This window comes from Salvelinus fontinalis, chromosome 25, assembly GCF_029448725.1.
Source record: "Salvelinus fontinalis isolate EN_2023a chromosome 25, ASM2944872v1, whole genome shotgun sequence".
Lineage (NCBI taxonomy): Eukaryota > Metazoa > Chordata > Actinopteri > Salmoniformes > Salmonidae > Salvelinus > Salvelinus fontinalis.
In genome coordinates this window covers 16,808,380-16,820,669 of record NC_074689.1, presented here as the reverse complement: position 1 = coordinate 16,820,669, position 12,290 = coordinate 16,808,380, and the positions used below count along the sequence as shown (strand labels likewise).

General features: G+C 42.2%; 1 protein-coding gene across 6 annotated transcripts in view; it reads right to left on the bottom strand.

Annotated features, from left to right (window-relative positions):
- Positions 1-12,290, bottom strand: part of arhgap29a (Rho GTPase activating protein 29a) — a 75,784-nt gene that overhangs the window by 21,026 nt on the left and 42,468 nt on the right. For all 6 annotated transcript variants that reach the window (XM_055881432.1, XM_055881433.1, XM_055881434.1 and 3 more), the window contains 5 exons: positions 4,860-5,015; positions 3,277-3,341; positions 2,985-3,095; positions 2,639-2,719; positions 518-679 (listed from right to left, as the gene is read on the bottom strand). In XM_055881432.1, the coding sequence (XP_055737407.1) occupies positions 518-679; positions 2,639-2,719; positions 2,985-3,095; positions 3,277-3,341; positions 4,860-5,015 (575 nt within the window). The remainder of the gene's footprint in view (positions 1-517; positions 680-2,638; positions 2,720-2,984; positions 3,096-3,276; positions 3,342-4,859; positions 5,016-12,290) is intronic.

Below are 12,290 nucleotides of genomic sequence, written 5' to 3'. Positions count from 1 at the left end.
TTCAATATGTCAATGTGGATTCCCATGTAGCAGTTATGGGTTCCTGGGTGGCGCAGTGGTCTAAGGCCCTGCATATCAGTCCTAGAGGTGTAACTACAAACACCCTGGTTCGAATCCAGGCTGTATCACACCCGGCTATGATTGGGAGTCCCATAGGGCGGTGCACAACTGTCCCAGCGTCGTCCGGGTTTGGCCGTTGTAAATAAACATTTGTTCTTAACTGACTTGCCTAGTTAAATACATTATTTAAATAAAAAAGGGGTTAGTTGTTCAGAACTCTGGATAAGAGCATCTACTAATTGACTAAAATGTAACTGTAAATGTTAACTCGATTGTGTATTTCAGTAACCCTAGGCCTCAAGCCTTGAACCTCAGTGGGTAACTATGGGCCTAAGGGACGAGCTATGTGTTTCAGGGATGATCTACGGGCCTCACGGATAAGCTATGGACATGGATGAACTATGGGCCTCAGAGATGACAAAGATTAGCTATAAACCTTAGGGACAAGACATTTTACCTTCTGCAGAGCCTCCTCCTCCAGCCTGCGTCTCTTCTCCAGCTTGGCTGCTCCCAGCTGCTCCTCCTCTACTCGGCTGGTGGACACCCGGGCTTTCTCATACTCCTCCTGTCTCTGGGCCTGCAGAACACGGGCCTTCCTCAGGGCACTGTCCGCCTCATGCTGAAAACACACACAGCGTTAACACAAGGGAAACACAAGGTAAACAAACAAACTAAACCACATACATGTACACACACAAACATGTATGCTACTAAATTGTTGACTCAGCCCTAATCATTGTTCACTTTTCAACCAATTTTCTCTCACACTGCAAAAGCTACTGTCCTTAGAGATACACACTAACCAACCCAGTCCTAAGAGATACATACTAACCAACCCAGTCCTTAGAGATACATACTAACCAACCCAGTCCTTAGAGATACATACTAACCAACCCAGTCCTTAGAGATACAGTACATACTAACCAACACAATCCTTAGAGAAACACACTAACCAACCCAGTCCTTAGAGATACATACTAACCAACCCAGTCCTTAGAGATACATACTAACCAACACAGTCCTTAGAGATACACACTAACCAACCCAGTCCTTAGAGATACATACTAACCAACCCAGTCCTTAGAGATACATACTAACCAACACAGTCCTTAGAGATACACACTTACCAACCCAGTCATTAGAGATACATACTAACCAACCCAGTCCTTAGAGATACATACTAACCAACCCAGTCCTTAGAGATACAGTACATACTAACCAACACAATCCTTAGAGAAACACACTAACCAACCCAGTCCTTAGAGATACATACTAACCAACACAGTCCTTAGAGATACACACTAACCAACCCAGTCCTTAGAGATACATACTAACCAACACAGTCCTTAGAGATACACACTAACCAACCCAGTCCTTAGAGATACATACTAACCAACACAGTCCTTAGAGATACACACTAACCAACCCAGTCCTTAGAGATACATACTAACCAACCCAGTCCTTAGAGATACATACTAACCAACACAGTCCTTAGAGATACACACTAACCAACCCAGTCATTAGAGATACATACTAACCAACACAGTCCTTAGAGATACATACTAACCAACACAGTCCTTAGAGATACACACTAACCAACCCAGTCCTTAGAGATACATACTAACCAACACAGTCCTTAGAGATACACACTAACCAACCCAGTCCTTAGAGATACATACTAACCAACACAGTCCTTAGAGATACACACTACCCAACCCAGTCCTTAGAGATACATACTAACCAACCCAGTCCTTAGAGATACATACTAACCAACACAGTCCTTAGAGATACACACTAACCAACCCAGTCATTAGAGATACATACTAACCAACCCAGTCCTTAAAGATACATACTAACAAACACAGTCCTTAGAGATACATACTAACCAACCCAATCCTTAGAGATACACACTAACCAACACAGTCCTTAGAGATACATACTAACCAACCCAGTCCTTAAAGATACATACTAACAAACACAATCCTTAGAGATACATACTAACCAACCCAATCCTTAGAGATACACACTAACCAACACAGTCCTTAGAGATACACACTAACCAACCCAGTCCTTAGAGATACACATTAACCAACCCAGTCATTAGAGATACATACTAACCAACCCAATCCTTAGAGATACACACTAACCAACCCAGTCCTTAGAGATACACACTAACCAACCCAGTCCTTAAAGATACACACTAGAGATACACACTAACCAACCCAGTTTGTTCAGGGTCTGCCCTCATCTAGTCACACTGGTGGTGCAATTGGACTTCAAGAGATTACCTTCAACACTCTGCAGCTATTAACCGCCTGAATAATGTAAAGAGCCTGGCTCACACACACACACACACACACACACACACACACACACACACACACACACACACACACACACACACACACACACACACACACACACACACACACACACACACACACACACACACACACACACACACACACACACACACACACACACAGCGAGGGGTTTACATATCCTTTGATGACTGTGGCTCTGTTTGCTTTAAGTTTCCTTTTAATGTGACCTTTTAAAGTTCTGAAGTTCCACCCACCATTTTCTTCTGTTCTCTCTGCCACTGCTCCTTGACCTCCTTCCTCAGTTTGTCCAGCTCGTTCTTCCGCGCGAGGAGAGGCTAGAGAACAACCCCCCCCACACACACACACACACACACACACACACACACACACACACACACACACACACACACACACACACACACACACACACACACACACACACACACACACACACACACACACACACACACACACACACACACACACACACACACACACACACTTCAGTGAGTCAATGCTAACTTATCCATCAAATGCCTGTGAGTATGGATTATGCAGATCAGAGCAGGACATACTGAAAAGTCACTTAGATGTACATACCTGCATGAATTTGTTGGTTTGAAGGGTAGCTGCTGTGTGCAGTAGGAGCTGGCTGTACTCAATATCGTTCTTGAATGCTGACATGTAAATGTCCCGGAATGGCATGAACTCCTTTGATGGGAAGACAACAAAAGTGACTAATCACAATTCAAAATAAGTAGTGTAGATGGTTTAAAATGACTCATTGTCATGACAGCTGTTATCTTTTGAGATACAAATTAACCGGTGAACAGTGTGGATATTATAACAAATGCAACTGATATAAGCAGAAAACATATTTCATCATAATCACCTGTTGACTTGCGAGTGTCTTCGCTGATTCGGCCATTTTGGCGTAGCTCTTCGCATACTCGATATCTGCAATCAGACACTCAACGTTACCTGCCTAGCCTGGTTATGTCATAAATGTTCAATACAGCATGACTAAGTAGCTACTGTCCCTGTGTGTAGTATGTAGACATTGAGTGATTAAGTACAGGACAAAAACCACAAATGCCCAGGAACCTATTCATCCAAATAGAGGAGCTAACGACAAATGACTAATCACACTACTACACTCTTAGCAAAAAAGGTGCTATCTAGAACCTAAAATGGTTCTTCGGCTGTCCCCATAGGATAACCTTTTGAAGAACCCTTTTTGGTTCCAGGTAGAACACTTTTGGTTCCAGGTAGAAGAACCCTTTCCCGAGAGGGTTGTACATGAAACCCAAAAGAGTTCTACTTGGAACCAAAAAGGGTTCTACCTGGAACCAAAAAGGGTTATTCTATGGGGATACATGCAAACCAACCCAAGAACCTTTGGAAACCCTTATTTCTAAGAGTGTACACTATACTGTGCTTAGGTAAGTTTAGCATTTACTGTAGTGAAAAAGCATATAATAACCTCATCAGTGTTATATTCAACCCATGCAAGTTTGTCCTAGTATATATCTGGGGCAATATAGACCAGGTGTGAAACTATCTATTATTGTTTACAAGTAGGCTAATGCTAGGACAAATTAAGCTAATATAGAGCAGCTAATACTAGGACAAACTAAGCTAATATACAGTAGCTCATGGTAGGACAAACTAAGCTAATATACAGTAGCTAACGCCAGGAAAAACAAAGCTAATATGCAGTAGCTAATGCTAGTACAAACTAAGGTAATATACAGTAGCTAATGCTAAGACAAACTATGCTAATATACCTTAGCTAATGTTAGGACAAACTAAGCTAATGTACAGTAGCTAATGCTAGGCTAACGCTAAGAAAAAAAACACTTCCAGAGCTGAGGCAAAAGGAGTTAAAGATCAGCAAAGACCCCCAACCCCGAAAGATAGTTTCTGTGTATGCATTGATATGTAGGCTGTGTGCCTTTTTAAAACATTTATGTAGTTCTGTCCTTGAGCTGTTCTTGTCTATTAATGTTCTGTGTTATGTAATGTTTCATGTTTTGTGTGGACCCCATGAAGAGTACCTGCTGTTTTTGCAACAGCTAATGATGATCCTAATAAAATACCAAATACCAACGGTGACACAGCTTACATCATCCCCCTGTTCTTATGCACGACGCAGCGCAAAGTGCCTGCATACAGCTGTTAGCCGTGGTATATTGGCCATATACCACAAACCCCTGAGGTGCCTTATTGATATTATAAACTGGTTACCAACGTGATTAAAACAGAAAAATACATGTTTTGTCATACCTATGATATACGGAATGATATACCACTGCTATCAGCCAATCAGCATTGAGTGCTCGAACCACACGGTTTATAATATATCATCTAATAACAGTTTTTTTTTTATTCTGTGGCTCCGACTCACCAATAATGAGATGTTTCTCTGTATTAATCCTATGTGTGTTAGAGGTGAAGGGAGGGAGAGAGACTCACCCACACTGAGTCGTTTGTCCACCCAGGCCAGCAGCTCCTTGGTGTACTTGGACCAGGCCTTGGCGTATAGTAGAGCTGACTCCACCCCGCCTTCACTCCGCTGCAGCGCCACGTCCACACCATCCACCTCCTCCGCCCTCGCCGGCGGCGATGGACCTGTGATGGTAATGGTAACACGCCATGGGTTGGGGAAGAAGAAGTTAGTGGGCCTAGGCCTGAGACCGAGCATTGCTACCTACTGACTAACAGCTACTGGCAACTAGCTACAGACAAGCCCCTCTCTATCGCATGTATGAGTATCTGTGTATCACTGTGTGTGTGTGTTCGTGAGTGTGTACAAGTGCGCATGACTGTATGCGCAACAGTGTGTGTGTCAGATCTGTCAGAAAGTAAAGTCCCTGTTGACCTTGGGTTATGTGTTGGTAATACATTGTAATGCTAAGTAGACTGGACAGGACAGGGATTGCCTCCTCTATGTGTTAATATGACTGAGCTAATAGGTCACTCTGTGTGACAGGAGAGCTTATATAGGCCCCTTAACTATACCATAGAGACTACATAGAGACAGACTACACACACACACACACACACACACACACACACACACACACACACACACACACACACACACACACACACACACACACACACACACACACACACACACACACACACACACACACACACACTACCGTTCAAAAGTTTGGGGTCACTTAGAAATGTCCTTGTTTTTGAAAGAAAAGCAATTTGTTTGCATTAAAATAAAATAAAATTGATCACAAATACAGTATAGACATTGTTAATGTTGTAAATTACTATTGTTGCTGGAAACTGATTTTTTTTGAAGGAATATCTACATAGACGTACAGAGGCCTATTATCAGCAACCACCACTCATGTGTTCCAATGGCACGTTGTGTCAGCTAATCCAAGTTAATAATTTTAAAAGGCTAATTGATCATTAGAAAATCCTTTTGCAATTATGTTAGCACAGCTGAAAACGGTTGTGCTGATTAAAGAAGCAATAAAACTGGCCTTCTTCAGACTAATTGAGTATCTGGAGCATCAGCATTTGTGCATTTAGATTACAGGCTCAAAATGGCCAGAAACAAAGAACTTTCTTCTTTCTTCTGAAACTCGTCAGTCTAAGCCATATCTCAGACTGGCCATTAAAAAGAAAAGATTAAGATGGGCAAAAGAACACAGACACTGGACAGAGGAACTCTGCCTAGAAGGCCAGCATCCCGGAGTCACCTCTTTACTGTTGACGTTGAGACTGGTGTTTTGCGGGTACTATTTAATGAAGCTGCCAGTTGAGGACTTGTGAGGCGTCTGTTTCTCAAACTAGACACTCTAACGTACTTGTCCTCTTGCTCAGTTGTGCACCGGGGCCTCCCACTCCTCTTTCTATTCTGGTTAGAGACAGTTTGCGCTGTTCTGTGAAGGGAGTAGTACACAGCGTTGTACGAGTTTTTCAGTTTCTTGGCAATTTCTTGCATGGAATATCCTTAATTTCTCAGAACAAGAATAGACTGCGAGTTTCAGATGAAAGTTATTTGTTTCCGGTCATCTTGAGCCTCTAATCGTACCCAAAAATGCTTACGCAAAACAGATACTCAACTAGTCTAAAGAAGGCCAGTTTTATTGCTTCTTTAATCAGGACAACACTTTTCAGCTGTGCAAAAGGGTTTTCTAATGATCAATTAGCCTTTCAAAATGATACATTTGGATTAGCTAACACAACTTGCCATTGGAAAACAGGAGTGATGGTTGCTGATAATGGGTCTCTGTACGCCTATGTAGATAATCCATAAAAAAACTGCAGTTTCCAGCTACAATAGTCATTTACAACATAACAATTTGTCTACACTGTATTTCTGATCAATTTTATGTTATTTTAACCTGTTCTGGCTGCACGCTGAATATTGAAAAAACTGGAAAATGTGTGCACATTTTCAAACGGCCTCCTAAGAAACTTTTTATTTTCCAATATGCATATATTTACTACTGTTGGATAGATAACAGTCTGTAGTTTCTAAAAAGGTTTGAATTGTTTCTCTAAGTCGAACAGAAATATTTTTACAGCCATTTTCCCAGCCGAATTGAGTTTCCCAAAATGCGATGTGTCTCTTTAAGACCTTCTCTATAAAAGGCCATTTGACTTGGGACCATAGGGACACGTCAGAGGCGTACCTCAGACTGTAATGCGGAAGTGAGAATTGAAAGGGGTCGAATATCTCGTCCCTGGACTGAATAACAGAACTTCTTGTGAGACATGCGCAGTTAAAATAAAAATCCGGGCGCGAAGGATAATTTGATCTCGGCTTCTGGAACAAGGTAGATAACTTTGAATATGATGCCTGACTACGATATTATTTGCTACATGTCACAAAATCATCCTAAAGGTTGTTTTTTCAATATACTTTAATTATATTATTGCAATTTATTCTGGACTTTAGATGTGAAACGACGGAAGAATTTTTTGAAGAAACGCTTTCTGGCGCAGCAATGCTACCGTGCTAGCTAACCAAAGAGGGGAATCCTTCGTTCTGGAACCCAACTAAAGACTCTACTGGACATTGGACCCCGTTACAACATTCTGATGGAGTACCAAGAAAGATAAGACCCAATTTGGGATGCTTTTTCATATATATGTCGAACTGTTGAATGCTAACGCTGCTAACTATGCTAGGCTAGCGCTTGACTAGAATCAATGCTGCCTTATGCTAGCTTATGATGTTAGCTAATATAACGATATATTGTGTTTTCGCTGTAAAACACTTCAAAAATCGGAAATGTTGTCTGTATTCACAAGATATCTGTCTTTCATTAGTTATCCACCATATGTTTTTCTGAAATGTTTTATGAGGTGTAATTAGTAGCCGACGTTGGTGTATGTATTTTCTCTGGCTACTCCCGGCTGGATTCAGACTCTAGCTATGTGTTAGCATTTTTGGGTAGCATCAATGTAAAACAGATTTATAGCTAAAATATGCACTTTTTATGAACAAAACATAGATTTATTGTGTAACATGTTATATGACTGTCATCTGAGGTCGTTTTTTCTGGGCTCTTTAGGTTGGTTTTAGTTTATTTCGGTTGGTTGTGCATGCTACTTCAATCATAATTCATACTTCATAATCATAATTCATACGTGTCTGTCCACTTTTGTATTTGGTGGTGAGCTAACATAAATATATGTGGTGTTTTCTCTGTAAAACATTTAAAAAATCGGACATGTTGGCTGGATTGACAAGATGTTTATCTTTCAAATGCTGTATTGGACTTGTTAATGTGTAAAAGTTAAATATTTTTAAAAAATAGATTTTGAATTTCGCGCTCTGCAGCTGTTGTCATTTTCGGTCCGAGGTCGGGCTTGCACCCCAAACAGGTTAATGGACGAAAAATGTGCTTTTCCTTCAAAAACAAGGGCATTTCTAAGTGACTCCAAACTTTTGAACGGTAGTGTATATACAGTGCTTTGGAAAGTACTCAGACTCCAGGACTTTTTCGACATTTTGTTAGGCTCTAGCCTTGTTCTAAAATGGATTAAATAAAACAATTTCCTCAGCAATCTACACACAATACCCCAAAATGACAAAGTGAATACATTTGCAAATGTATTACCTTATTTACATAAGTATTCAGACCCTTTGCTATGAGACTCGAAATGGAGCTCAGGTGCATCCTTTTTCCATTTATCATCCTTGAGATGTTTCTACAACTTGATTGGACATGATTTGGAAAGGCACATGCCTGTCTATATAAGGTCGTACAGTTAACAGTGCATGTCAGAGCAAAAACCAAGCCATGACGTCGAAGGAATTGTCCGTAGAGCTCCGAGACTGCATTGTGTCAAGGCACAGATCTGGGGAAGGGTACCAAAACATTTTTGCAGCATTGAATGTCCCCAAGAATAGAATGGCCGCCATCGTTCTTAAATGGAAGAAGATTGGAACCACCAAGACGGGCCTTGGTCAGGGATGTGACCAATAACCTAATGATCACTTTGACAGTGCTCTAGAGTTCCTCTGTGGAGATGGGAGAACCTTCCAGAAGGACAACCATCTCTACAGCACTCCAACAATTAGGCATTTGTGGTTGAATGGCAAGATGGAAGCCACTCCTCAGTAAAAGGCACATGATAACCCGCTTGGAGTTTGCCAAAAGGCACCTAAAAACTCTCAGACCATGAGAAACAAGATCCTCTGGTCTGATGAAACTAAGATTGAACTCTTTGGCCTGAACGCCAAGCGTCACGTCTGGAGGAAACCTGGCACCATCCCTACGGTGAAGCATGGTGGTGGCAGCATCATGCTGAGGGGATGTTTTTCAGCGGCAGGGATTGGGAGACTAGTCAGGATTGAGGAAAAGATGAATGAAGCAAAGTACAGAGTGATCCTTGATGAAAACCTGCTCTAGAGTGCTCAGGACCTCAGACTGGGGCGAAGGTTCTCCTTCCAACAGGCCAAGACAACGCAGGAGTCTCTAAATGTCCTTGAGTGGCCCAACCAGAGCCCGGACTTGAACCCGATCTAACATCTCTGGAGAGACCTGAAAATAGCTGTGCAGCAACGCTCACATTCCAACTTCGACAGAGCTTGAGAGGATCTGCAGAGAAGAATGGGAGAAATTCTACAGATATAGGTGTGCCAAGCTTGTAGCGTCATACCCAAGAAGACTCAAGGCAGTATTCACTACCAAAGGTGCTTCAACAAAGTACTGAGTAAAGGGGCTGAATACTTATGTAAATGTTTACGGACATATTCAATCAAGCCTTATCCCAGTCTACTGTTCCCACATGCTTCAAGAGGGTCACCATTGTTCCTGTTCCCAAGAAAGCTAAGGTAACTGAGCTAAACGACTACCGCCCCGTAGCACTCACTTCCGTCATCATGAAGTGCTTTGAGAGACTAGTCAAGGGCCATATCACCTCCACCCTACCTGACACCCTAGACCCACTCCAATTTGCTTACCGCAGCAATTGGTCCACAGACGACGCAATCGCAACCACACTGCACACTGCCCTAACCCATCTGGACAAGGGGAATACCTATGTGAGAATGCTGTTCATCGACTACAACTCAGCATTTAACACCATAGTACCCTCCAAACTCGTCATCAAGCTCGAGACCCTGGGTCTCGACCCCGCCCTGTGCAACTGGGTACTGGACTTCCTGACGGGCCGCCCCCAGGTGGTGAGGGTAGGTAACAACATCTCTACCCCGCTGATCCTCAACACTGGGGCCCCACAAGGGTGCATTCTGAGCCCTCTCCTGTACTCCCTGTTCACCCACGACTGCGTGGCCATGCACGCCTCCAACTCAATCGTCAAGTTTGCAGACGACACTACAATGGTAGGCTTGATTACCAACAACGACGAGACGGCCTACAGGTAGGTGGTGAGGGCCCTCGGAGTGTGGTGTCAGGAAAATAACCTCACACTCAACGTCAATAAAACAAAGGAGATGATTGTGGACTTCAGGAAACAGCAGAGGGAGCACCCCCTATCCACATCTACGGGACAGTAGTGGAGAGGGTAGTAAATTTAAAGTTCCTCGGCGTACACATCACGGACAAACTGAATTGGTCCACCCACACAGACAGCGTGGTGAAGAAGGTGCAGCAGCGCCTCTTCAACCTCAGGAGGCTGAAGAAATTTGGCTTGTCACCAAAAGCACTCACAAACTTTTACAGATGCACAATCGAGAGCATCCTGTCGGGCTGTATCACCACCTGGTACGGCAACTGCTCCGCCCACAACCGTAAGGCTCTCCAGAGGGTAGTGAGTTCTGCACAACGCATCACCGGGGCAAACTACCTAATCTCCAGAACACCTACACCACCCGATGTCACAGGAAGGTCAAAAAGATCATCAAGGACAACAACCACCCGAGCCACTGCCTGTTCACCCCGCTATCATCCAGAAGGCGAGGTCAGTACAGGTGCATCAAAGCAGGGACCGATACTGAAAAACAGCTTCTATCTCAAGACCATCAGACTGTTAAACAGCCACCACTAACATTGAGTGGCTGCTGCCAACATACTGACTCAACTCCAGCCACTTTAATAATGTAAAAATGTATGTAAAAAATGTATCACTAGCCACTTTAAACAATGCCACTTCATATAATGTTTACATACCCTACATTACTCATCTCATATGTATAAACTGTATTCTATACCATCTACTGCATCTTGCCATCTTGATGTAATACATGTATCACTAGCCACTTTAAACCATGCCACTTTATGTTTACATACCCTACATTACTCATCTCATTTGTATATACTGTACTCGATACCATCTTGCATCTTGCCTATGCCATTCTGTACCATCACTCATTCATATAGTATTATGTACATATTCTTCATTCCTTTACACTTGTGTGTATAAGGTAGTAGTTGTGGAATTGTTAGGTTAGATTACTCGTTGGTTATTACTGCATTGTCGGAACTAGAAGCACAAGCATTTCGCTACACTCGCATTAACATCTGCTAACCATGTGTATGTGACAAATAACATTAGATTTGATTTGAAATGTGATATTTCATTTCATTTTTTTTTTTATAAATTAGCAAACATTTCTAAGAACTTGTTTTTGCTTTGTCATTATGGGATATTGTGTGTAGATTGATGAGGGGGAAAAATGTAATACATTTTTGAATAATGCTGTAACGAAACAAAATGTGGAAAATGTGAAGGGGTCTGAATACTTTCCGAAGGCACTGTATTAGAGTGAGAATATAAATATGTGGTGTGTACAGACAATATAAATAAAATGGTATGTACAGTAGTAGGTATATTACGATGAGCTATTCACAGTGGTTCCGTGTTTCTAGCCACCCAGATTTGTTACAGAGGGAATGTGGTTTGTTGAGTACACAGAGTGACGAAACACAGATTGACAGATGAAGCTGTATTAAGATGATAGTGGAGAGGGCACTTTCCCTCAACGAACTCTTCTAGAGCCATCCCACTTGGCACAGACGTTGAGTTGCACCCACTTTTGCCCTCAGAACAGATTCAATTCATATGGGCATTGACTCTACAAGGTGTCAAAAGTGTTCCACAACCCATGTTGACTCCAATGCTCCCCACAGTACTTTGGGTGTACTGTCACCCCAAGTGACATATAGCCTATCGACACATTGACACCTAATCATCTTTAGTTAATTTTAGGGGTTTTCAAGTGTTGTTTTTGATGACATTTCGTTTTTATTGCGTATATCTGCCCTTTTTGATCCACGGATTTGCAGATTGACTGACTGGTTAACTATTTTTGGCTTGGCTAACTAGATTTGTTTAAAAAATACATCTGGGCACAGTACCATCTTTTTTTGTTTCACCTGGCTGTCAATTCCAGCTGTTTTGAGAATATCATTTGAGGAATCGCCTGAAGCGTGAGAGGAACGGGAGACAGAGGAATAC